At 47.8% G+C, this 27192-nt stretch overlaps 1 protein-coding gene across 2 annotated transcripts; it reads left to right on the top strand.

Annotated features, from left to right (window-relative positions):
• The first annotated feature begins 27 nt into the window (after positions 1–27).
• Positions 28–25907, top strand: Smg5 (SMG5 nonsense mediated mRNA decay factor). 2 transcript variants are annotated; one of them, XM_048454442.3, is made up of 22 exons: positions 28–248; positions 5498–5596; positions 5996–6119; positions 6448–6604; positions 8881–8970; positions 9845–9934; positions 11008–11086; positions 12671–12796; positions 12900–12968; positions 13722–13930; positions 14425–14562; positions 14713–15303; positions 16706–16881; positions 17818–17893; positions 18494–18669; positions 19582–19740; positions 22406–22465; positions 22685–22844; positions 23176–23266; positions 24008–24082; positions 24357–24495; positions 24588–25907. In XM_048454442.3, the coding sequence occupies exons 1-22, from the start codon at positions 175–177 to the stop codon at positions 24669–24671; spliced, it is 3042 nt and encodes a 1013-aa protein (XP_048310399.1). In that variant the 5' UTR covers positions 28–174; the 3' UTR covers positions 24672–25907. The 2 variants fall into 2 exon arrangements, with proteins under 2 accessions (XP_048310399.1, XP_048310408.1); XM_048454451.3 differs by lacking the exon at positions 28–248 and adding an exon at positions 487–511.
• Positions 25908–27192: the final 1285 nt, after the last annotated feature.

Raw genomic sequence — 27192 nt, 5'->3', positions numbered from 1 at the left:
CGCGAGATTTGACAGGCGGAGGAGGAGCCATCTCAGGCAGCCGCCTCAGAGCGATGGCGGCCGAGCAGGGCCGGCGGCGGTGGCGGCTGCGGCTACGGCTGGAGACGGCAGTGGAGGAACCAGCGGTGGGTGGCGGGGGCCTGTGACCAGGAGGTGCCCCCGGGCCCAGGCACCATGAGCCAAGGCCCCCCGCCAGTGGAGAGCGGCGAACCCGAAGCAAAGGTCCTCCACACCAAGCGGCTTTACCGGTGAGAGGGCCGGGGCGTGTGTGCAACCACGGCGGGGAAGCGGGGCGGCGAGGGGCGGGGCCTGCGGCGGGCGGGCCCGACGAGGGCGGGGGGTACAACCTGGGAGCGGGCTGGCGGAGGAGCCAGCCGGGGGAAGCCGAGAGCAATTGGGTGGGTGGGAGGTTTGAAGCGCGTGCGGAAACCCTTGGTGCAGTGAGCTTGGCGTGCCGGGGGATTTTCGGGACGCGAGAGGTCCGGAGGGAATTGGAAGCTAGAAGGGTTGGGTAGGTGAGGATGGGGGTCACGGGTGGGAAAAACCGGAGGGACTGGTACTCAGAACCCGGCTGAGCACCCGTGGTTTACTGGAAACAGCTCTTGACTGAAGTTCACAGGAACAGGTTCTTGCCCTTGATTTGCCCCTCTCGCTGTGTGACCTTGGGCCTCAGTTTCTTCTTCCTTAAAAGGAAGGATCTCGGGCTGGAGAGGTGGCTCAGCTCTTCCTGGAGACCTGGGTTCAATTTCCATCACCCACATGGTAGCTCATAGCTGTAACTCTATTTCCAGGGGATCTCACCCTCCCCACACACACAGACATGCATTCAGGCAAAACACCAATGCACAAAAAATAAAAATAAATCATCTTTTAAAAAAGGAATTTCAAATTATAAAAAAAGGATTTGATTTGAATACACTCTGAAGTCGTTTATGACTCAAATTTTGTGGACTCTGAATGAGAGAAAAAAGGTAGACTAGTTGTCGCCTAGGGAGAGCCATGAAGGAAGATGTTGGATCCTAGTATTCGAGTCGCCATTGACTCAGTTCCTCATTCCTTACAGTCTGTGTCCACGCTCTTGTGTAGGTCAAGTAGAACATAGTTCCCAGAGCCGACTCACAGGAGGGTGAAGTAGAGACCAGGATGAGTTTTTTGCCTTCTGGTGGCAAGTGAGTTCCCATTTCCCACAGGCCCTGCTGAATGGAGGTGTTTGCCTGAGAAGCATACTGGCCCTGCCCAGTCTCGGCAGTGGAAGAACTAAGCTGGCTGTGTTGGTGTGTTCTGCCTGTTGTGGCCTTGTAAGCCAGAAGGTGAAAGGCAGTCCAGGCTCTTCCAGAAATAGGGAGGTGATCCCCATCAGCAGCCCCCAGTCTGAGAGGTTCCCTGGAGATGGCTTGTGTGACTAGCAATGCTGCTGAGTGCTGAGCTGCTTGTCAGGAACAGCGTGGGCAGTGTCTGTGCTATTCCTTTCTTGTCCCCAGCCTGGCGGATGGCTCTGGACAGTCTTCTGATTGTGTTGGTTGAGTTGGCTTTCTCAAACCGTGGTTACACAGGACTGACAGATTGAGCTGGTGTGTTTGCAGTACATGGCTTTTATGTATGTGTGTGTGCATATGGGTTATCTGTGATTGTGTTGGCTTTGAATAGGGTAAACATTTGATTTTTTTTTTTTTTTCTTTTTCGAGACAGGGTTTCTCTGTAGCTTTGGAGCCTGTCCTGGAACTAGCTCTGTAGACCAGGCTGGCCTCGAGCTCACAGAGATCTGCCTGTTTCTGCCTCTTGAGTGCTGGGATTGAAGGTGTGTGTGTCTCCCTCCCCCATTGAGTAGGGTAAACATTTGAAGCAGCCAGTTTGTGTGTGTGTGTGTGTGTGTGTGTATAAGGCATTGGTAATGACGGTCTGACTTTTGATAAATGTTTGTTAGACTGTTGAGCTTAAACAAATTGAGAAACTCCCACAGCTAGCTGTCTACAAATATGGCATTTTGATATCTTTTAAGGCTATCTGGAGTAAAAGAAAGAGTTGCTGGAAAATCTACAAACACCGATTGATTTATTAGGCCAGTTATATTCTGTACTTGTTTTAAATTACTTTCTTTATACTACAGTGATTTGAATCAAGACTAATTTTCATGGTTTGTCAAAGGAAGATTACAGTTTCTTGAAGAAGTTTATAATCTGGTAGACAGTAGGGAAAAGGTGCTAAGTGCTCCCAGATTTAAGCATTTGTTCTTGGAGCTTTCTAAAGTATCAGATATTAGTTTACGGGTTTTTTTTGTTTGTTTATTTGTTTTGTTTTGTAATTGAGAACGGAAGGAAATCTCTGGAGCCTGTTCATGAAGTACAGACATTTGGACTGGGGGTGTAGTTTAGTGGAGACATTGGGTTCGGTCTTAGAGCAAGAGCAACAAAAAATAAAACACCTATACTCTTACTACACCTGTCTGTGGGACTGAAGCCCATTTGGACTCAAGAAGCTTAGACAGGATAATCACTTGAACTCAGGAGTTTGAGGACAGCAAGATCCTCTGCCCCGCCCCCCGCCCCTCAAAAGCAAATAAAAAACTCCATCCAAGGGACTAAGCTTCTGCCTGTGATATCGAGGTCCCGATTGTAACTGAATTCCAGAATATTGAGTTGTCAAGCTTGCCTGCAAGAAGGCTTTGCTCTCCAACCCACTCCTTCAGCTGGGTGCTGGCAGTCACTTGGTCCTGAATAGGGCAGCTGTTAACACTGGGTTATACAGAATCTAATCCTGCTGTGGTCATTTTTCTTGGTTTGTTCTGGAAATCATCAGTCTCTGTTTTCGGATTGCCTTTGCGTCCACAGCAGAGCCCAATGTGCCTGCTCCATAGCTTCTACCTGTCATCTAGAGAAGAGCCTACCTTTCTATATTAGTTAGGAAAGCTTGGCTTGTAGCTTAGCTTGTAGCTTCCTAACTAGCCACCCCCCCCACCCCATTTTGTTTTTTCAAAGCAGGGTTTCTCTGTAGCTTTGGATAGAACTAGCTCTTGTAGACCAGGCTGGCTTCGAACTCAGAGATCTGCCTGCCTCTGCCTCCCAGGTGCTGGGATTAAAGGCGTGCGTACCACCACCCGGCTCCTAATTAGCTTTTTTTTTTATCTAAAAATAACCCCTTTTTGTTCATTTCTTTTCAAGACAGGGTTTCCCTGTGTAACAGTCCTAGCTGTTCTGGAACTAGTTCTTGTAGAACAGGCTGGCCTCGAACTCACAGGGATTCACCTGCCTTTGCCTCCTGAGTGCTGGGATTAAAGGTGTGCGCCACTACCGCCTGGCCAATTGATTCATATTTTTAAATCTATGCTCTACCACATGGTTTTTTACTTTTCTTTCATTCTGTACCTCTAACTTGTTCTGCATCTGCTGGTGTCTCCTGCATGCCTAGAATCCTCTCTCTCTGCCCTGAAGTCCTACCCATACCTCCTGCCTAGTTATTGGCCATTCAGTTCTGTACTAAACCAATCAGAAGGCACCTTGGAAAAGACACATCTTTACAATGTAAACAAATACTCCACAGCATTCCCTTATATTTAATTTTTCTTGTTCTCTTTTCTTCATTTTATATTGTACTCACGAGTATATTCATTTACATATGTGCGCACACACAACACATACACTCATTTCACATGTGAGTGAGAATATGTGGGGTTTTTTCTTTCCTAGATTGTTCCTCACTTTATATAACCAGTCTATTAATTTTCTTGAAATTTGTTAACTTCATTTTTCTTTATAGCTAAATAAGATTCCATTTTTGTATATACTGAATTTCAGTTACCTGTTCATCTATTAGTGGACAATGAGGCTAGTTCCATTCTTTGTTATAGTGAATAAAGCATCACTAAACATGCAAATACCTTCATGTGAGTGTATGTGTGTGTGTGTCTGTGAACAGAGAAAGATAAGAGCACATATTACTCTTTCAGAGGATCTGAATTTGATTCTTTGGAACCCATAGCTCACAATTGCCTGCAATACTACCTCAGGGAATCTGTCGCCCTCTGCTGACCTCCAAGGGCATTTGTGAGTGAGTGTGTGTGTGTGTGTGTGTGTGTATTTATGTGTGTAGTTTTGTTTTTGTGGACATGTGTGGATAGTTATTTTATTTTGGTGGGTTCATCTGTGCATCAAAAGATTTCTAGCCACATCCACTAAATGTCATGACTCTCATATGGAATCATGGACAGCTTGTGGGGGTCTGTTCTCTCCTTCCACCATGTGGGTCTCCAGAGTCAGACTCAGGTTGTTAGGCTTGATAAGCGAGTGTTCCATCTTGTCAGCCCAAGGTGCCTGTTTTTTGTTGTTTGGGTTTGTACATGTGTGAGTTACAGGCATTCATAGTCATGCCCACTTTCTGTGTGTGCTGCAATTCAAACTCAGACTCTCATGCTTGCACAGTAATTGTTCTTGTCCCCTGAGCCATCTTCCCAACCTGAGGATGAGTTTTATGTCAGAGATAATAAACCCTTATACAATAATAATCTGCTCCTTTTTTTTTTTTTTTTTTTTTTTTTGAGACAGGGTTTCTCTGTGTAATAGCCCTAACTGTTCTGGAACTAGCTCTGTAGACCAGGATGGCCTTGAACTCACAGAGATCCACCTTCACCTGCCTCTGCCTCCCCAGTGCTCGGATTAAAGGCGTGTGTCACCACTGCCCAGCTCACCATTCTTTATTGGATGCTAAAGCTGTAAATAGATTGTTGCATTTAAATCGTTGTTGTTGTTGTTTTTATTTGTTTTTCAAGACAGGGTTTCTCTGTCCTGGAACTAGCTCTTGTAGACCAGGCTGGCTTTGTACTCACAGAGATCCGCCTGCCTCTGCCTCCCGAGTGCTGAGGTTAAAGGTATGCATCACCATTTTCTAGCTATTATTAAATCTTATGAAACTATTCTGAGTATCTGTGTTAGGAAACCTGTTTTTATTAATATAAGATGCTAGATAATTTCCCAGGGTTAGAACCCTAAGTTTTCTGTATCTGGCAGCCTGTACTCTTTGTATTAAGAGGGTTTCTCTACCTCAACACTGTTGACGTTGTGGCTCGCGTAATTTTATTAAACTGAACTTTGCTACATTGCCCAGGCTGGTTTGGTTTCAAAGTCCTCAATGTAAGTAATCTTCCTACTTCAGTCTTCCAAGCCTTCCTAGTCCTAGGATTACAAGTATACAGCATCATATCTTCCAGAGGATAATTTTTTTTATTTTATTTTTAATCTGTGCAACAAAAGATTTCTAGCAGTATCCGCTAAATGCCAATAGCACCTCCTTCAGGACAATGATCTTTCCCGTCATTGCCATGTGTCCCTTGATTGGGGGCTGCTGTATTAGGATGAAGTCTGCCTTTTCATTTTCCTAACCCTAAGTCTTCCCTTCCTGTTATCTCCCCTTTCCTCTCCTCCCCCTTTCAGCTTTTTCTTTAGAATCAGTTCCCAGCACTCAAAGTAAACTGCACATGGCTCAAGGGCTCTTTGTTTCCTTGCAGGGCTGTGGTGGAGGCTGTGCATCGACTAGACCTCATCCTTTGCAACAAAACTGCTTATCAAGAAGTATTCAAACCAGAGAACGTTAGCCTGAGGAACAAGTAAGCTGGTCCCTGCCTACCTTTACCAGTAACTGCTGGGCATCTCATGGTACACCGCTGAACCATAAGGTCTCTGACTTTGCTGAGAGAAGAGATGGGACCCCTTCATTCCATCTGCTGCTTACATATCCACAAGATTGGCACCATAGGAATGGCATTTGAATTGAAGGGGTTGGTCATGAGAAGGCAGGCAAAAAAAGGAAATAAAGCAGAGAAAAGAATATGGAGGAATGAGGAATGAAGACTGTTAAAATCCTCTTACTTCCTAGGCTGTAGTTATTGATCACTGACACTGATGCCTCTTGGGAGGCAGAGATCTGTTGGTGTCGGTAATAGCCCATACCTGTGTGTTCTTTGCCAAGGGATGACAGTGCCTCACGCTCCCTTACCCCTCCCCAGGTTGCGTGAGCTCTGTGTGAAGCTTATGTTCTTGCATCCGGTAGACTATGGGAGGAAGGCTGAGGAGCTGCTGTGGAGAAAGGTATACTATGAAGTTATCCAGCTTATCAAGACTAACAAAAAGGTAAGGAAGGCCCTAGGACTTGAAACAACACTTGTCTAAAGAGGAAGTTGAGGAAGGAAGAGCTAGAAAAGTAGGTCCAGAGCATGCTTTGGGGAAGGAGTAGGGAGGGGCAGATGATGACACACAGACAGAAGAGAGGAAAGAGACAGTTGTGCAATTGAAGTTAGAGGAGAGGCCCAGCGAGGCTGGTCTAAGACTATAGGGGTAACTTGTATGGGAAGAGAGATGTGGTTGGGATTCTGAAGCTTATTTCCTCAGTTAGATGAACAGGTTGTGGCAGAGGGAGTGGTTCTCTGAGCTTATTTTTTTTGCCTTTCCTGATCTTTAGCACATCCACAGCCGGAGCACCTTGGAATGTGCCTACAGGACTCATCTGGTTGCAGGCATTGGCTTCTACCAGCATCTCCTTCTTTATATCCAGTCCCACTACCAGCTTGAACTGCAGTGCTGCATTGACTGGACTCATGTCACTGACCCCCTCATAGGTCAGTGAAACCTAAAAGGGCTTAAGGATTAAGTTCTTGATCTTCATTGTCTTCAAAGTTTGAATAACTAGTGACTAGTCAGGCAAATGGAACACCTTCAGATGATTTGTAAAGCTAAATTTATCCCAACAAGCATGAGTTACTCACAGTGAAGGGTTTAGGAATGAGAGGCCCAAAATTGTTAACTCATGTAGAGGCTGAGGGAGCAACATGGCTCCAGTGTAGATCTGGCTCTGGAAGATGCTATTAACCTTTCTTTTCTTCTTCCAGTTGAGTTCTGCCTGTCTGTTGCTTTTAGCTTTAGGGAGTTTTTTTCTAGTATTTGGTTAAAGTTTTAAAATCTATAGGAATGTTGGGAAAATTGTTGACTGTCTTCTTAAAAGGTCTGCCGGCTGAGGTCCTAGCAGCAGTGGCTTTACTTTTTTTTTTTTTAAATATTTATTTATTTGTTATGTATACAATATTCTGTCTGTGTGTATGTTTGCAGACCAGAAGAGGGCACCAGACCCCATTACAGATGGTTGTGAGCCACCATGTGGTTGCTGGGAATTGAACTCAGGACCTTTGGAAGAGCAGGCAGTGCTCTTAACCTCTGAGCCATCTCTCCAGCCCCCGTGGCTTTACTTTTGTAGCTCACAGATCTCCCTTTAACTAAGCTACCCTTTAGAAGCCCCTTCTCCATCTCTTTTTGCTCTACAGATACCCTTCCCTCCTCTAGAGTCTTGCACCAGCTTTCACTAGGAGGTAGACTTTCTGGAAGCCTTGTCCTTGCTACCACCTGACATGGTCTTATCAGATGCAGAGAGCATCTGTGCTTTGTATTCTTAAAGTATTATTGAAAAGCAAAAGGAGGAGCTGGGTAAAGTGCTTGCCATAGAACCATAAGAACCTGAGTTTGAATCCCCAGCACCCATCCATGTAAAAAACCAGGTAGGACGGTTGCAGGTCTAATCCCAGGTCTTTTCAGTAGTCTAGCTGACTTGATGAGCTTCAAGTTCTGTGTCTCAAAGTAAGGCAGAGAGGGTTAGCATAATGGCGTTTGCTGCCAAGCCTGACGATCTGAGTTCAGTCCCTGGGATCTACATTATAGAAGGAGAAAGTCAGCTCCTAGAAGTTGTCCTCTGGCTTCCACATGTGTACTTGGGCATGCACACACCCACCTACACACACATGTATACATAAAATAAATAATAAATGTAATAGAAAATTGTAAAGAAAGGTAGAGAATAATTGAAGAAGACACCATTGTCTACATCTGGCCCTTATACACATTGTCCTCACATACACACATACTTGTGTGCATACACATAAGCAAAAAGGGCCGAGGTATTACAGCTTAGTGGTGGAGTGCTTGTCCGATGGTGTGAGGCCCTAGATTCAAACCCCAATTCCACAGAACAGCTGCAAGATTAGTGTGGAGGCAGTGTCTGTAGGCTTTACTAGAAAGAGAGGGTCCATAGCCTCAGAATTTGCTTCAGATCATCAGGTCCCCAAACATTTTCTCTTTGGTGTTTCCTTCATTTAGCCAGGTAGAAAGTCTGCAGGAGCATCAAGAAAAGCTTTTCGGAGTGGAGCTCACCATCCAGGGGACCTGCAAAATGACAGGGCATAAGGGCATGGTTTCTAGAGCCAGGTGCTTTTTAAAAATGCTTTATTTTGAATCAGGGTTTCACTTTGTCTCTCTGGCTGCTTTGGAACTTGCTCTGTAGATCAGACTGACCTTGAACTCACAGAGATCAGCCAGCCTCTGCCTTCTGAGTGCTGGATTAAAAGCGTTTACTACCTTACCCTCTCAACCTAGCCTGTGGCGTTTTAATCTTAAACCAAATTTTGTAACTTCACAGAGGTAGCTTTGATATAGTTCCTCCTGTCTCCTTTGCTTTCCTAACACTCGAGCTTCATCTCTTTCTGTTAGTCGTCCTGTGTTGACCTTTCAGACGAGTTCCCCTTGTGCATCTGTGTGTCTACTTCCTTCCTGGTAAGTGTCTTGTCAGCTCTGTAAGACAGTTGCAAGGCTGGCCTAGCTTCTCCTCTTCATTTAGGAGGTGTTTCTGCCTAGGTGGGGGTAGAAGAATGAACTCACAAATCAATATCTGAGCCAGAGGTAGTGGTGAACGCCTTTAATCCCTGAGTTCAAGGCTAGCCTGGTCTATAGAGTGAGTTCCAGGACAACTAGGGCTGTTACACAGAGAAATGCTGTCTCAAAAAACAAAAAATAACAACAACAAAATCAACATCTGTCTCTCTGTCCCGTTGGCCTCCCCAACCCCCTTCAGGATGCAAGAAGCCAGTATCTGCTTCAGGGAAGGAGATGGATTGGGCACAGATGGCATGCCACCGATGTCTGGTGTACCTGGGGGATTTGTGTAAGAATCTTCATTTTGCATTTTCTCTGCCTTGGGATATGGGGAAAGTGCACGCTGCTTCAGTTGTTGGTACCATCTTTTACGTATTGGAGAGCTGAAGACGGTTGCAGTGTCTGTCTTTCATGCTTATGAGTCAGCTCTCTATGGAGAGCTAGGAATGGTGAAATGCCATTGACATTTGAAGTAGTCAGGATGATCACTATTTCTTTAGGTCAGGAAAATTTATAACTTGGGTCCTTCTCCTTAGAGGCTTTCTAGTATGGACTCCTAGGTGAATAGGAACTTGAGCATCAAGAAGCTCACTTAACTGCATGGTGAGTGTTGCTGAAGCTGGAAAGGTGCTCTTGTGCTTTGTAGCCCTGAGTCTCTAGTCTTTGTAGACATCCATTCTTTATTGGGCTGCTGGTATATAGACTTGCAGGGTGCGTTACATTTCATTGACCTGAAGCTCTTCTGGCTCTGTCCCCACCGTACTGCTGGTCTACTTTGGTCCCTAGTGTACTCAGAGTCCACTGTTTTACAATAACTGCACCAGTGACTTCCTGTAGAATCAACCAATTACATTCCAGAACCAAAGAGCAGAGATTCTTGCAAGCAATTATATTTGCTGCAGTTCCCTGCATTGGAAGAGACACTCAAGGTGAACCTGCTCACTTTATAGATGCTGATTCTTTACATTTTGAATTGTTAGCAAGGAAGAGAGTCAAGTACTGTGTATAGTCACACAGACTTAGGATTGTGTCAAAGACCCTACAGGCCGTGTGTTAGTTCATGTCCCTGTCTTTTAGGCTCTTTACAGCTTTTCAGGGCGGACTCAAGGAGGGCTTTCTAAAATATAAAATCATCACTTTTTTCCCCTTTCTCTCCCATGTAGCACGCTATCAGAATGAACTGGCTGGTGTGGACACTGAGCTGCTAGCTGAAAGATTTTACTACCAAGCCTTGTCAGTAGCTCCCCAGATTGGTAAGTGTTCTCTTTGGATATAAACCAGATTATGTCAGAGAGGTAGGCAGTTCTGTTGGCCATAACTAGGCTTTGTGCTCATTTCTTCAGGTTCTTGATTTTCCCATTCTCATATGTCACCATGGTATATAGTCTCCCATTTGTGACACACACACAGAAGACAAAAAAAAGGGAAGAGAAGTGGACAAGTATTAACAGAGAAGGGGAGAAAATGGTTCCTCTCTCTGTGTGAAGTCGCTATAGAAAGAAGAGATACATCAGCTTGCCCCACAGAGTGTAGTGAGAGCTTCTATTACAGGGGTTGGGAATGTAGCTTAGTTGGTAGAATGCTTGTCTAGCATGCACGTGTGATCCCTAGCACTGCAGAAGCCAGGCCTGGGGGTGTACACTTATAATCTTAGTGCTTGAGGGCTAGAATTAGGAAACTAACAAGTTCAAGATCATCTTTGGCTATATACCAAGTTTGAGACCAGCTTGAGCTACATGAGATCCTATCTCAAAATATATATACTCTAAAAAAAAAAAATTATTTATTTATTTATTACATATATAGTGTTCTGCCTGCATGTATGCCTGCAGGCCAGAAAAGGGCACCAGACCTCATTACAGATGATTGTGAGCCACCATGTGGTTGTTGGGAATTGAACTCAGGACCTCTGGAAGAGCAACAAGTGCTCTTAACTATGAGCCATCTCTCCAACCCCTAAATATATATACTTTTTAAAGATGTCATTATAGAAAGAAATGGGGATTCTCATGTAGAGAGTGAAACAAACTCAGGTGTTGAACAAACTAAGCTTGAAGTAAAAAGAGGGCTCCATTAAAGAGCCATAGTGCCACTGAAGAGATACACCCCGGTTCAGGTAAACCCTGAAAAACCAAAGTGGAATGATGAGAAGAGAGGCTAGTGATTCCTCGGAGGAGGAAGACTGATGTGCTGGTCACCTGAGGTTCCGCTGTTGCCTGCCAGCCTAGCCTTTTCCCCTAGTGTTCTCTAATGCTCAGTGTTGATTGAACCTGGCCACCTTGACTAAGATTGTGGACTCAACTATGTGAATTCTCTTTGACTTCAGGAATGCCCTTCAACCAGCTGGGCACCCTTGCAGGCAGCAAGTATTACAATGTGGAAGCCATGTATTGCTACTTGCGCTGGTAAGTATTTGCCAGCTCTTTCCCAGACTTGCAGTCCTGCTTTCATATCTGTGCCATCTCTGCGTTCCCACTCCCCCCTCTCTTATTTTTTCCACCTTTCACCAACTTTTGACTAAGATAGAGGCATGTTAGATTGAGGGACTCTACACTGCTGTGTTTTACAGAACCATGTGGGTTTATAGATCTTTGAAAAATTAAAATAATAACACACGTATTGTAAACGTCAGTTTGTTCTCCTTTTGCTTCCGTGTTGGTTTGTTTTAGAGACAGGGTCTTGCTTTGTACCTGTGGCTGGTCTAGATTTCACTGTGTAGCCAAAGCTGACCTCAAACTTGTAGTGGTCCTCCTTGCTCTATCTCCTGATTGCTGGACTATAAGTATACATATCAGCCAGGACTGAGAGCTTTCTGTAGAAGGAAATTTGTTTTGCTTTTTTAAGAAAGGGAGCCAGCCGGTGGTGGTGCACACCATTAATCCCAGTCCTCGGGAGGCAGAGGCAGGCGGATCTCTGTGAGTTTGAGGCCAATCTGGTCTACAAGAGCTAGTTCCAGGACAGGCTCCAAAGCTACAGAGAAACCCTGTCTCGAAAAACCAAAAAGAAGAAAAAAAAGATTTCTTTCTATAACAATTCTGACTGTCTTGGAACTCCCTCTATAGATCAGGCTGGTCTCAAACTCACATAGATCCACCTGCCTCTGCCTTCTAAGTGTTGTGATTACAGGTGTGTGCCATTACCATCCAGCCTGTTTTGTTTAAATTCACTTTAAATTTTTTTCTGGTTTTCTTTATTTTACGTGTTTGAGTGTTTTGTTTACATATATGTCTTCTCATTTGTACCTGGTACATGAGGCTGTTAGAAGAAAGATTCATGAATCTGGAGTTACAGATGGTTGTGAGCTTCCTTGTGGGTGCTGAGAATCAGAAGCAGAAGGATCAGGAGTTCAAGGCCAGCCTTCACTACACGGGCATTTGTCTCAAGAAAACAAAACAACACCAAGACAAAAGTGTCACATAGTGCCAAAGTTGTTGGTTTTGTAATGAAATAAGTTTGTGGTGAAGATCCAGCACTACCATGTGCCACTGTGTAACCACCTTGGTAGTTTGTTCTTGCAGGTTTTTTTTTTCTTATATTTGTATGTAGATAGTATTAGGGTATGCTGTGTGCCAGACTCGGATTAAGTGTCGCAGCATTAACAAATAATTCAGGTAAATATATTTAGTTGTAAATGCTTACACAGTGTTGTCCCCCATTGTAAGTTGAGGTAGTATTTCAGGGATGTAACCAAGGTAGGATTAATTGCCCCCTTTCACATAGAAAGGAAAATAAGGAAGATACTACCTTTACTTGGATGGCTGTCACGCGTGCATGAGAGCATGTGTGAGTGTTTGTGTGTGTCCCCATCCGTGTCCATGTGTCCAGGAAAGATGGTTCAGGAGTCTTTACCCCAACCATGTACACAGATATTGAGGCTGAAACACTCTCTACTTACTAGTAATGGTTCTTAAGGCACCAGTAGGTGGCCTTTCCCATTTCCTCCTATTCCTCTGTTCAGAGGCAGTAGTTTACCCCTGTTTCTCCCTCAGCATCCAGTCAGAGGTGTCCTTTGAGGGAGCCTATGGGAACCTTAAGAGGCTATATGACAAGGCAGCCAAAATGTACCATCAACTGAAGAAGTCTGAGACCAGGAAGCTCTCCCCTAGCAAAAAGCGGTAAGTGGGGCCTGTGAGGAGGAGGACATTTTGCAGTGACTACAGTGAAACCACAGGGACTGTAGAGCCATTCAGCATGTCCTCTGGATTCCTCTCGTTCCAGATGTAAAGACATTAAGAGGTTGTTGGTAAACTTCATGTACCTACAAAGCCTGCTACAGCCCAAAAGTAGGTGAGTAGAAGTGAGTGTGAGCAGGAATGGTGTCAGGCAAGCTCTTGCCTTGGCTGCTTCTTACATTTGCTGAACTATGGTTTCTGTGGGAAAGGCTCACCAGTTGGCTCATCTTTGGCTTCCCTCACTATTGTGTCTGGGCCCGTCCTGACCGACACAAAGTGAGTGCTGACTGGATGCTGAAGTAGTGGCTGAGTGACTGAATAGACACCCACATCCTTTCCTGGGTGTTTTATTAACCCTGTTTCACGCTGAGTCTGAAATACCCTCAATCATTGTTTTGTTTGTTGTTTTTATCAATTGAAGCAGGACCTTGTTTATACTAGGCAACTTCAGTTTTATTTTCCTTTGACATACATTGGTCTGTGTTTGTGGTGTCCTTACCCCCCCAAGTCCCCACAGTCTCTTAAAAGTCTCTATAGAATCCTTTAGTGTTTTCTCTTTTTTGTTCTTTTGAAACAGGGCTACTGTGTAACCCTTGCTGGCCTGACACTGTGTAGCTATGTGGATCAGGCTGGCCTTTAATTCATAGAAATCTGCTTGCCTCTGCTTCCCAAGTGTTGGAATTAAAGGCGTGCGCCATCATGCCTACCTGACCTATTTGTTTGTTTATTTCTGTGCTAGGGGTTGAGCCTTATGCCTGCCTGGCAAACACTTTACCCTTGAACTGCATCCTTAGACTCTTTGACTTGTCAGTTCTTTGCCATCCCCACCCCATCAGTGACATTCCTTGTTCTTCCTGCCTTCCCATAGCTCCATGGACTCAGAACTGACCTCACTTTGCCAGTCTGTCCTAGAGGATTTCAACCTCTGCCTCTTCTACCTACCCTCCTCTCCCAACCTTGGCCTAACGAACGAGGAAGAGGAAGAGTGCGAAAGTGGATATGCTTACCTCCCTGACCTCCTCATCTTTCAGATGGCCGTTATCTGCCTTATGGGTGTGCACAGTTTAAAGAGAGCAGGTACTCTTCACCATGCCCTCTGCTCCACTGTCCTGCTGCAGTCATGCCAGGTGTGTAGAGTGAAGGCCAAGGAAGTCTACTGATGGCACCTCCTAGAAAGGAGCAGAGGCAGCTTTGGGTTCTTACTTCTCCTCTAAACCCCTCCGTAGACAGCTGCACACCCTCCAGGGTCCAGGCCTTGGTATCAGAGCACTTAAAACAGCCTGGAAACCTTTCCGGAGAGGCAGTGCTAGGTGCCAAAACTTCTGGGTTACCAGGAACAGTCTCAGAGCCCAAGAGAGGTAAGCCAGGACAAGAAGATTCAGCTACGTGGAAAAGTGGGGGTGAATTGCGGCAGTCTAGTTTGTGAACAGGTGGGTACTATAAGAGATTTGAGAAACCTTTTTTTTTTAAAAATCAAGAACCAGCTTTGAAAAGTAATTGGGTCATTGGATGAGTTGAGAGCTGGTAAGACAAGCTGAAATTGATGGTGCTTACTTCTGTTCTGGTTTTAGGATCCAAGCAGTACAGTGCAGCCATTGCTTTCACCCTTGCCCTCTTCTCCCACCTCATTAATCATGTCAACATACGGCTGCAGGCGGAGCTGGAGGAGGGCGAGAACCCTGTCTCGGCTTTTCAGAGTGATGGCACAGGTCTGAGGCTGGGGGGTTATGACTGGAAAGTTTGCCTGAGACGGGATAAGGAGGGAATTGCACATGTAGTGAGAGCTGGTGGGAGAGGGCACGTCCAGCTGACAGGCCTCAGTGTTTCAGTTCATCTCCCTGACTTTCCCCTGTATGCAGATGAACCAGAATCAAAAGAACTAGAAAAAGAGGAACCAGAGCCTGAGCCTCCCATTGTGATGCCCCAAACTGATGAGGGTAGAAAGAGCCGTAAACACTCCCGACTCTCTTGTCTCCGTCGCCGCCGCCGCCACCATCCTCCTAAAGCTGGTGATGACAGTGACCTAAGTGAAGGTTTTGAATCAGACTCAAGCCATGACTCTGCCCAGGCCAGTGACGGCTCAGACAGTGGCTCTGATAAGAGTCTAGAAGGCAGGGGCACCGCTTTTGATGCAGAGACAGACTCAGAAATGAACAGCCAGGAGTCCCGGTCAGACCTGGAAGATATGGAAGATGAAGAGGGAACAAGGTCTCCAGCTCTGGAGCCTCCTCAGGCTAGGTCAGAGGTTCCTGAGTCCCTCAATGGCCCTCTGGGCCCCAGTGATGCTAGCAATCTTCAGGCCATGTCCACCCAGATGTTCCAGACCAAGCGCTGCTTCCGACTGGCCCCCACTTTCAGCAACCTGCTCCTGCAGCCCACCACGGAACCCAACAGTGTGGACAGTCACAGGTCTTGTGTCAATGGAGATGTGGACAAGCCTTTAGAGCCAGGTACCTGAGTCTCTACCTCCTGCTTGGGTGCACATCCCCCTTGGTGCTCTGCTGTAGGGAGTCATTTCCAGCAGTCAGCACATTGCTGTCTTGCTGCTTTTCCACCACACTGCCCTGTGGCTTTGAGCCCTTCTCTCCTGTTGGTGGTTGGATTTCCTTCCCTCATGGTATCCAGCTCTGCCTAGGTTTCTCAAAGCTGAACACAGTCTTCTTGTCAGAGCAGTGCTGAGTGACACTCAGGTGTCATCGTTGGAGAGGGAGCAGTCCTCAGCAGCATTCCTGGGGCCTGCTCTATGTCAAGCACTAGGCTAGGCCATTTTAGAAGAGTCTTGTCCTTCTGCTACTACTGTGTAGGCAACCTAGGAGCTCATGCATGCTGACCATGCATTAACCACAGAGCAGCATCCCCAGTGGTTAGGGTGCTTTCTTGCCTAGCTTAGCAGCCTGCAGTGGAAGAACTGCCAGCCCTGTTCTAAATGCTGTCTTTAACCTCCAGACTTTGTACAGAATGCCCCGTTGTTGTTTAGTTTTTTGGTCGGTTTGGGGTTTCTTTGTGTGGGTTTTTTTTTTTTTTTTTTTTTTAAGGCGGTTTCTCTGTGTAGGCCTGGCTGCCCTGGAACTCATTCTATAGATCAGGCTGTCCTCAAATTCAGAGATTGCCTGCCCCTGCCTCCTGAGTGCTGCGATTAAAGGCATGTGCCACCACTGCCCAGAAGGTTGTTTTTTTTTTAAAAGTCACTCATACTGGGATTTGCTTAAGGCCAGTGACATCTTCTCCTTGTGGGTAACCTCTACCATCTGCTCTAATGCAGCTTCTACCCTCTTCTCTCTGGTGAGACCTCACTGGCGTACTTGTCTTGAGGTAGACTGAGCTTTGGGAGAACTAAGTAATGTCTTCTCTGTGTTCCTAGTGGCTAACACAGTCGAGCTATGGGTGGAATTTTTGTGCATGGGGTGCAATTTTTAAGACTTAAGAAATTTTAGGGGCTAGAGAGATGGCTCAGAGGTTAAGAGCACTGATTGCTCTTCCAGAGATCCTGAGTTCAATTCCCAGCAATCACCTGGTGACTCACAACCATCTGTAATGAGATCTGGTGTCCTCTTCTGGCCTGCAGGCATATATGGAGGCTGAACACTGTGTACATAATAAATAAATAAATCTAAAAAGAAATTTTAAATGAATGCAGGTATCATGATACACTCCCTTAATTCCAGCACAAAGCTCTTGGTTTAAAAGTTAGTGGGCCCAGAACAATGGGCAGGGATCTGACAGTGAGAGAGAATCAGAACTCAGACTCTAGGTGGGTGGAATGGGTGGGTAACACTCCCTGAAAGTACAGAAGCCCATTGCCAAATGCTGTTCACTGCTTACCCCAGTTTTCTCTCCTTTGCCCCACCCCAGTCTCTGAGGACGGCTCTGAGTCAGAGGGGAGCGAGTCCAGCAGCCGCTCCTGTCGCCACGAGCGCAGCCTTCAGGAGAAGCTGCAGGCCCTGATGGCTGAGGGCCTCCTTCCTGCTGTGAAGGTCTTCCTAGACTGGCTGCGGACTAACCCTGACCTCATCATCGTGTGTGCACAGGTGTTTACACCACATCCTACATTTTCAGGTTCTACAAGGTTGGGAGGGTGATGAGATAAGAAGGGGCCTGGGCAGCCTGTCTGGTGGTCTGTCAAGAACTTGATTGGCCTGGCCAGAGTAGACATGGTCTTTTCCCGCAAAAAACCTATGTCCAGGGGACAGAGAGGAAGCTGCTAATTCTGCTTTATTTTCCCAAAGTTGGCTTAATAGCTGACATTTTGGGTAATGTTGAGAACCAGACTCAGTAAACATGAAAGAATACAAAGGAAAGAAAGATAATAAAGACTGGGTGGTGGTGGTGCATGCCCTTTTACTTCCAGCTCTCGGGAGGCAGAGGCAGGAGGATCTCTGAGTTCAAGGCCAGCCTGGTCTACAAAGTGAGTTCCAGGGCAGACAGGACTGTTATATAGAGAGAAACCCTGTCTCGAGCCCCCTCCCCCCAAACAAAACAAACAAATAAACAAAAACACAATAGGGGATAGCAACAGAGATGGGAAATTGGGACAAAGTTGAGCCTTTCCAGGCAGGGACTGTGACTTAGGAGAGGTACTCTTATGAGCCAGTCTGGTGAGACTTAACTGCCATAAGTTAAGTCTTAAGGTTGGGTGGTCCGTGCCTGCACTGCCTTGGAATCAGAGCCTCAGTCTTGAGCTTGTTGCAAGCTAGTGTTGAGTGTTGTGGTCTTGTTTACTGTAAGAGGCCCTGTTCCCTTCCTGTGGGTCTCCGCTAGATAGGAGCACTCAGCTCGTGGCTCTTATTTCACCCTTTCTCAGTCCAGAAAGCCCCTCCAGGTCCAATTCCCAAGTCCTCCATGAACTTCCTCTTGTTAAGCTGCCTAACAAGTCTCTCTGAGTCTCATAACACAAGGACCTGGGTTTGATACCTGCTTTGCTTTTCTGCATTGTTTCTGGCTGGAGGTATCCCTTTTCTCCCCAGAGCTCTCAAAGTTTGTGGAACCGCCTGTCTGTGCTGCTGAATCTGTTGCCAGCAGCTGGTGAACTCCAGGATTCTGGTGAGTGGACCCTAGGACTAGTCTCCTCTCTTACTGGCCCCTTCAGACCTGGTTGGACCCCTCCTGTAACAGATTTTTGGAGAAGGAGCCTCCCTAGCACAGAGCAGTCAGTACAGTTTCCACACCAACACTGCTCCTACCGGTCTGGTGGTTCTATGTGTGAGGAGGTAAGAGCAGAGAGGAGTCTGAAAGGCCAGGCTTGTCATTGTCATCACTATACTACCTGCAGGCGTTGAGGATTGATATCCATCATTCCAATTGGATTGATATCCACCTTCCAATTAGAAACTCCCACTGTTCTTTCTCTTGAGACTAATCAAGAGCTTGCCATTTTCCCGGAACCCTTCTCCTTTCTGTGGAGCCTTTTCAGGCTGACTGTCGTCGTTCGCTACCTGCTTCCCCTCTGGCTTTCCAACCCTGGTATCCTAGAGCTCTCTGCCTGCTTGGCCCCGGGTGTGTGTCTCTGCCTTCTGCTTCCATCCACCGTTTGTCTGGGGGCTTTATTCTGTCTCATCAGCTTGGTAATTCTCTATAGGAGGGTTTTTATTTCCTGTGAGGTTATTCTCCAGGGCAGTGGTCTGATAGTCTCCTTCTGCCTAGGCCTGGCCCTCTGTCCTGAAGTCCAGAGTCTTCTTGAAGGCTGTGAGCTGCCTGACCTCCCTGCTGGCCTGCTGCTCCCAGAGGATATGGCACTGCGAAACCTACCTCCTCTCCGGACTGCTCATAGACGCTTTAACTTCGATGCAGATCGGCCCCTGCTCAGTGCTTTAGAGGAGGTACAGAACTTGCTTCCTCCCACGAGTGCCAAGTGTTCGTCATATGTGGCAGCAAAGCAGGGTTTCTTGGCTGGGGCAGGACACCCACCTGCAGACAGGAGCGTCCTTCAGTTTACCTGCAGGTTTACCATGACAGGTGTCTTTCCAAACATGTTCTGCTACTGGTGTTTCCTTTTCATATCTCCTCCTTGTGCTAAATACGGAGAAAGTTAATCTGCTTCTGTGGGCCAGCCCAGAAGTGAACTGACAGAGCCAGACAGCACATATGGTCCATTTTGGTCAGCAGCTTTCTCCCTTGAGTCTATCACCACATAGGCCATCTGGGGGCAGCAAAGGAAAGCCAAGCCAACAGACTACCAAGTTTCCTCCACAACCAGAGAAGTGAGACTCTTTCATATTTTAGGGTAGGCCAGATTTTTATCTGAAGGGCATGAGGAAGGGTTTTATTCACACCCCCCCCCCCCAAAAAAATTGAGAAGTGTGAACCTAGTGTGTCTCTCTTTACACATGAGATGCTGAGAGTCTGAAGAGAGATGGCTTTAGAACCTGTTTCCTCACTTCTGGATGCTGCCTTTTTCTTTCTTTTTTTGTCCTTTTTTTGCAGTACTGGGGATCAAACCCGTGGCCATAACACCTGCTGAGCAGTCATTCTACCACTGAGCTACACTCAGCACCACTCTCTCTTACCTTCTCTTTATCCTAAGACCTGGCCCTCTGATCGCCTACAAGGCTCTTTGCCCTGCTAGTTAACACTTAGTGGGTCTGCATCTTGGTGCCCTTCCCCATGCTACAGACCATTTGCCTTTCCAAGGAGACTTATGCTGAGAGGTGGCTGGTGTAGCCGGGTGGCAGGAGGGTGAGAGTGAGGGCTGAGAGTACCTGTCAGATTAACTGGGTCTCTGTCCCCCACAGTCAGTGGTGCGCATCTGCTACATCCGCAGCTTCGGGCACTTTGTGGCCAGGTTACAAGGCAGCATCCTACAGTTCAATCCCGAGGTCGGCATCTTTGTCAGCATTGCTCAGTCTGAGCAAGAGAGCCTGCTGCAGCAAGCTCAGGCCCAGTTTCGTATGGTGAGTCAGCCTTCCCTTCCGCGGGAACTCTTTCCCTTGGGCTTCCTGAAGAACCAGAGGAAGGGGATCAGCTGCATGAGTAGTTCTTATTTAAAGAACTAGGAAGCCAGGTCAGAGGCCCAGCAAGGCCTGAGGGGTGGAACTGCTAGGCAGGGCGTGAGAGACACTTTGAGTAGAGGCTGTTTGGCTCAGGACCTCTCCTCAGACTGAGATAGTCTTGAGACCATCTCTCACCACTGAATCTGAAATAGACAAGTCACTGAGCCTTGCTTGGCTAGCTTCCATAGAATTAGCTCTGGGTAGGTGAGAAGATGGAATGGTGGTGCCTATTAGGCACCTTGCCTATTGTCCTGAAGGAGGGATGCTTAGCAGGTGTTCCCACGCTTTCCTTTCACCAGAGTTTAAGACTGGGGAATGGAACAGAATGTGGGGTTTCAACATGGAGGAACTCTCCTGTTCAGACATAGTCCCATCCGGAAAGCAAGCAGGGACCTGTTTGCTCAGCACAAGCACTGAGAATTCACCGTAAGGATGGTTGTCAGTATTTTAGATACAGCAGCAAACATGCAATCTCTTCACTTCTGGGTCATCCGCTCTGAGCATTAGTGTCCTTCCTGACACTAGTACCTTTGTAGTGCTGGAAGGGGCCATTGTGTGTCAGGCATGGGAGCCTCGGGGCCTTCATCCCATCCCTGACCTCTGATGCTCTTCTTTTCTCCTGGCCCTCTGAGCCCCATTGCTGTGGACATTTTGACAGGCTGAAAAGGGGAGCATGTTCCCCCAGAAACTCCTTGCTGTCTTATGAACAACCACATTTTGTTAAAACAAGCTTTTGTATTAAGGCTGTTATTGTTGTTCTGTACAGGAAGACATGAGGGTGGGGTTACAAAAATAGGGAAGTTACACAGCTTTAAAACAAAACTGTTAGAATTTCTGTAGGCATTTTCTCGAACTCACAGCAAAGCAGTAAGGATGGGGCCAGTGAGTACCCTCTCATGTGTTCTGCAGGCCTGCCGTCTCTTGTCATACACTGAGCACTCTGTGTGTTTAGTCTGTTTTGCAAGTGCCCTGTCATTTAACCCTCAGTTTTCTTGTAGCTTGGGTGCCTATGTCTTCCTTTTATGTCTGAGAAACAAAGGACAGTTCTAAGACACCAAATCAGGGTGGGGACCAGGGCTCTGACACCTTAGGGAAAACCGGAGTTCTTTGAGTTGTTTCAATTTTAGTTTTCTTAGCCATGCTAGGATTACAGGCATATGCCATTATACCTGGTGCCAACCATGAGCACTCAAACTGACTGTTCTGTGCTGCTTTGGGGGTTTAATTTCTGTGTGGCCCATCTAATCGCTAAGAGCTGTTGTCCCACTGCTAAGTGACTGCCAGGCTTAGGAACTCTCTCACTGGCCCTTCTGAGAAAGGTTTCCCTCTGAGAGCAGCAGACCCACGTCTGTCTGAGCTGCTGGACTGGTAAAGCCCTAGCCTTCAGTTGCTGTGCCTCTCCCCTTCCTGCACTCAGGCACTGATTCCTCGGGGGAGTTATACAGGAGTTTCCTAGTGATGATTCTCAGTTCTGCAGTTAGAAGAAAAGGAACTCTGTCCACTTTGTGTTCTCCATTTCTATCTTCTGGCTAACCTGGAGGGATATGACCTTTGTCAACTTTGTTCTGTTCTTTCCTCCTCTACCAGTGCATTTGGGGCAGGGCACTTCTTAACTGTGCAGGAGTCTGCAGGATAACCCTGGGACAATTATCCTTGTGTTTATACTATTAGCGTGGACTGTCCCATTTCCACCAATCCTATGTGACAACCTACATGACACTTGGTTAAGTCTCTAACAGCCTCAGCTTTTCCTTTTTTGTCTTTACCTCCTCGACTCCTTTGAAGAGAACTAATTGGTCACTTTGTAGAGTTGTCTGGTTTGGTCTCATTAGAATGACATCTGAGGACACACTTGGTTCACCTAAGAGCCTTCAGTGATGCTCCGTTACCTCACAGGACAGAGGTTTCACTCATACATTTAGAATGTATGAAGGGTTTGGAACTTCCTTTTGAAAACGGAAAGAATTCCAGATAGGGTGATGATGGGCATTGGGCAGGGTTGGAAGACTGTTGGCTCTTGTGAGAGAACAGGGATGAATCAGAGACCAGAGAGGCGTGGGTTAGAGCATCCTGAGATGGTTGTTCTTGAGGTGAGGGAAGGATGTTGGTGTGCAAGTCAGAGGGTTCACTTGACAAGACTGGCCAGCTGGTGTTTTATGTGCTGAGTGAGGAAAGACCTAAGCCACTTTGAGCATTCTGATTTGGGCAGTTGGTTCACTTACTAAACTGAGGAAGGATGGGCAGGTCTGGACAAACACTGACAGGTCCAGCGCAGACAAAGGTGTGTGTGGCTGGTACCCTGAGGAGGACCTGGCTAGAAGGAGCACAGGTACAGAGGTTAGAGCCTGAGGCACAACAAGTAGTGTCCTACATGCTGAAAATACTCTGCTTTCTCCTCTCCTGAGCTCCTCGGGCATGAACCTGCCATGGGTCAGTCATGGGGGTTTAGAGTGAATCAGAAAAGAATCCCCTTCTCCTGTAACAGGACTTCACACGAGCTATAGACCTAGTCCTCTGGCTCCAAAGGAGGGACATGGCTCTTCTCACAGCTGTGCTTTCCTTGTAGGCAGAGGAGGAGGCTCGGCGGAACAGGCTCATGAGAGACATGGCTCAGCTACGGTTACAGGTGGGCAGTGTGCACATCCTTCTGTTCTTGGTCTGGCTTCGCTTAAGTCCATTTTCAGATATTCTCTGCTACGGCTCTGGACAACTACTCTGAGAGCTTTCTTGGCCTCCAGAATATTCTCCATGATGCTCAGCTTTCTTCTGCTTTGTCCCTTTACTCTAAGCTTTGGTCACCCACTAAGCTCTCTGCAGCTTCAACCACTCAGCCTTTTCTTACCAGCTCGAGGTCTCCCAGCTGGAAGGAAGCCTGCAGCAGCCCAAGGCCCAGTCAGCCATGTCTCCCTACCTCATCCCTGACACCCAGGCCCTCTGCTACCACCTCCCTCTCATTCGCCAGCTGGCCACTAGTGGCCGTTTTATCATCATCATTCCAAGGACAGGTAAGTTTATCTGGGAGGCTGGGTTCTGATGGCGTGTTCTTTGGGACCACTGTATATGTGGTCTTGGTCAAGTCCTACTACTTGTGAACTGCAGCCTCAGCATAGGCATCTGTGCTAAACATTGCTGCAAAAAATATGGGCAAGTAAATGAGAAACTGGAGTGGAAGCGCTGGGTGAGTTGTTACTGGCTGGTCACGTTTTCAAAGAGCTTTCAAAATCTTGTGGGCATCACAATCCTACACACATCTCTCATACCCTGTAGACATTTCCTGCAGTGTAGTCTGCAGCCTGAACTTACTGTCTTGTTCTTACCTCCGCCTCCGCCTGCTAGTGATCGATGGCCTGGATTTGCTGAAAAAGGAACAGCCAGGGGCCCGGGATGGGATCCGATACCTGGAGGCAGAGTTTAAAAAAGGAAACAGGTGAGAGCACTGGTCTGGCTGGGACCTTTGTGCAGCCTGGGTCCCTTATCTAGACGTGCATGGGAGCTCTTTGCTCCCTGCTAGTGACAAGGACCTTGTTCACAATTCATGTGTCCCTTTGGGAGAGGTCTCAGCTCTTAAGACAAGGAGATTAGAAGAGTTGAGAGCCCTGGGGAGTCAGAAACACTGCCCTGTGTCTCTGAGGCAGACTCTGGACAGCACCTGCTGGGAGACAGAAGCAGTCAAGTCCCAGCTCCAGGCTGTGGCTCCTTTGAAGGAGCTGTCAAGCTTCAGTTGGAGACTTAGGGAGCAGGCCTTCTATTTGCCCACTAAGGGGGCTGTTGAAGCCACCCAGGGAGAAGCTGGAGCCCAGCCCAGGCCCCACCCTTCTAGCCTTTGGGACTGAGAGCTCCTCCTCTGCCCTGCCTCTCTGGCTTGCCTGGCCAGGAAGCTGCACAAGGCTTGCTTGTTTGGAGGTCACCCCCAGAAGCTCTGGCTTGAAAGCCTCGGCTTCTATTGCCTTCCCAGCTCCTCCCCTGGGAAAAAACAGAAACCCGATGTTATCAGTAGAGAGAGCCAGCCTGGCATCCAAGAAGCTACCTGAAAATGGCTCTACACAGCCTGATGGGAGGGACATAGCTATCCTGGCTCCCTGAGCTGACACACCCTCCCCAGCCACAATGGCCTGCTTTGTGTAAAAGCCTTCCCTATCCCATGTCCCCACCTTTGTGGTCTCTGCAGATACATTCGCTGCCAGAAGGAGATGGGAAAGAGCTTTGAACGGCATAAACTGAAGAGGCAGGATGCAGATGCCTGGTAAAGTGTCAGCCTGCTCCCCTAGAACCTGTCAGAGCTCACTCTGCTAGCCCCTCTGTGAACTCCCCGTACCCAGAGATGCCTGGGCTCAACACATTGTCTATATCTCTAACACATACTCCAGGCCAGCTTCTAGGATCCATTGCCACCAGCTGCCTGTTTTCTCTTGTCTCCAGGTGTTCTCCCAGCCTCTAGCTTGCCTTGTCTCTTGGAGAATTTTATGTCCAGATTATGGTCATGCATGGTCTTGTTCCCTTTACTCCCACATTCTCAGGACTCTCTATAAGATCCTGGACAGCTGCAGACAGCTAACTCTGGCCCAAGGGGCAGGGGAGGAGGACCCGAGTGGCATGGTGACCATCATCACAGGCCTTCATTTGGACAACCCCAGTGTGCTCTCTGGGCCCGTGCAGGTGAGTCACGGGAGAGGTGTTAGAGAAGAGTCGTCTTGAGAGCCCCAGACAAGCTGCCCTTTCCCTCATCTTCCTCCTCCATCATTCCACAGGCCGCCCTGCAAGCTGCCGCCCATGCCAGTGTGGATGTCAAGAATGTTGTGGACTTCTACAGGCAGTGGAAGGAGATTGGTTGAGATCGGCCCCAAGCCCTGCAGTGGGACTGACTCCAGATTTCTCCTGTGCTCTCTGGCAACCAGGACCACCACCTGCAGTCACCCCACCACACACAAACAGGAAGGAAGTCCAGCTGCACTGAGGCTGCAGGGAGGGCCCAGGAGCCAGCTGGGAGGATGGGGGGCCCTTGTTGCTAAGGCGAAATCAGGAAAGTGAGGAAGTGCTTGGAGTAGGAGCGGCTTGTGGACCCCTCTCCAGCCTTCCACCTTAACCCCCCTGCTGTCCCCGGGGCAGGGGCAGGGGCAGGCATGGGTGTCTGCATTTCATTGGAGCAGTTCCTGGACTTCTGAGAGGAAAGGACACCAGAAGGGCCCTGTCCTCACCCAAGATACAGGGTGGGTGGGGCTCGGAGTTTGGGCCCCTGGCTCTCAGGGAAGAGTTGGGAGATACTGAGTGTCTGCATGGTTCTCTGCAGACCCTGCCTATCCTCAAGGACCCTCCCCCCTCGTCTTCCATGGGGACAGGGCAGTTCTGGAGCCAGCTGTAGTGGCTCTTAGGGAAGCAGGGCCTGAAATGGCCTACACCATAGGGCAGGGGCTGCACACTCTGAGGCCCCACTTCCTTTCTGCCACCTCCAGCTTCCAGGCCCTTAGGGTGTGGGGTGCCTGGCTTTCTGCCAGCAGTTGTCCCTTCCCCACCAGTTTCACAGTCACTGTGCTTTGTGCTCTTGGCGGCTGTGCTGGATCAGGGGTGCCAATGAGGGAATGAGGGCCAAGGCCACCCCTCTCACCATCCAGGGAGGGCTGGAGGAAGGGTGGCAGAGAAGCAAGATCCCTGAAAGCCATTTACTCGGGGCCCTCTACCCTGAACTACCCTCCTTTTGCCCGTCCCCAGAATGACAGCCCTGGTGGGCTAAGCACGGGCTGGCTTCTGGACCGCCAAGTGACACAGAAGCAGAGATCATGAATTGCTCAGGGTCAGAATGGCACCCTGCGAGCAAAGAGCTCTGGCCATGGCTACCCCAGTTCCACCCCTCAGCCTGAAAGCAGAGCATAGCTGGGGCTGGGTTCTTTTCTGCTTTCCCCTCCTTACCCCAACTGGCCTAGCTGCTTTGGCTGTGCTTAGAGGAGCTGGCTTCTTGCCTTCCGCTAAGACAGAGGGTTTGGGAAAACCAGGGGACAGTTGGGATTATCCCATTTCCAATTCTGGCAGAGACTTGAGACTCAAGCATCACTTAATAAAGACCCCTCCCCCAAGCCCACTCTGTCTGTTGTGCCTTCTGTCCAGGAGTCTTGGGGTGGGAGTAAGGAGAACCTAATGTTTTCGGAAGTGCTCTACTGTCAGAGAATGATACGCCTTTTCAGTGGGAAGTCACTGCACACTCTGAGAAGAGCCAATAAGTGCCTGAGCCATTGAGTCTACCTTGATGGGGCTCAGTGGCTAGGAGCACTTGTTTCTTGTAGAGGACCCGAGTTCAAGTCCTAGCACCCACGTGGTGGCTCACAGCCATCCACAACCCCAGTTCCAGGGGATCTGATGTCATCTTCCACTTCAGACTTACAAAGGCACCAGTGAAAACACACACACAAAATTGACCTTGAACAGATTTTACTGACATGCATACTTAGCACTTATACTTGCTATAAATACTGCCATCCTTAAGTTTCTTTCAGTTCCTAACCCCAGGTTGACTTAAACAGAAGACTGCAAGTCTAACCGTTTAAGCAGGTGGATCACACAGCAAAAGCAGTGTGGATTACCAAAAGTTTTTAAGTACACAAGTGGTTTGGTTTTTTGAGACAGGGTTTCTCTGTGTATCCCTGGCTATTCTGGAACTCTCTCTAGGCCACCAGGCTGGATTCCAACTCAGAGATCCCTACCTGCCTCTGCCTCCCAAACACTGAGATTATGAAGACATGCACCACTATGTCCAGCCAGTGGTCTTTTTTGAATAATTATTACCCAGGGTCTTGCCTACTTGGCAGAGTTTTGTATTCCCCCACCCCCATAACAGCAAAGAAGACTTAATGGCAGACCTGGACTTAATGATGCCTATGACCCTACATCGCCCTAGGCTTCCTTGTAAGAGGTTTGCCTTTGGTTGACCATAATTAGACATTTTCTCCTTTGTCATGAGAATCAGAGCAAACATTTACATCCCAGCACCCACTCGCATACCACTCCCCTTTGGGGTTGTTCTGGAGGCACTGCTCCTTTAGCTGAGTTCCATTCACGTTACTTAATGTATCCTAAGTGAGTCTACTACTGAGCCATAACATCAATTCTATCACTTTGTGTCTCTTCCACATCACTACCAACTGTATCCCCAGAACGTGGGGTACTTAGAGAGTACCAAATTGCTGTGTAACCAACCAGCCCAGCCTTGGACTTTGGTGGTTTCTTTCATCTCTGGGAGCACAGGAAGCATCCCCAGTCTTGGTTTACAGAACATTGATGAAATCTACGGCCAGGACCTAGTTCGGTGTTCCTAGCTGGGTGCTGTCCTGCAGAGGAATAAGGAATGCGGTTGAAGCTAAGATT

This window comes from Myodes glareolus, chromosome 17 (genome assembly GCF_982192425.1).
Source record: "Myodes glareolus chromosome 17, mMyoGla1.1, whole genome shotgun sequence".
Classification (NCBI taxonomy): Eukaryota; Metazoa; Chordata; class Mammalia; order Rodentia; family Cricetidae; genus Myodes; species Myodes glareolus.
The sequence above is the reverse complement of the archived record's forward strand: the minus strand, read 5'-3'. Positions and strand labels throughout refer to the sequence as shown.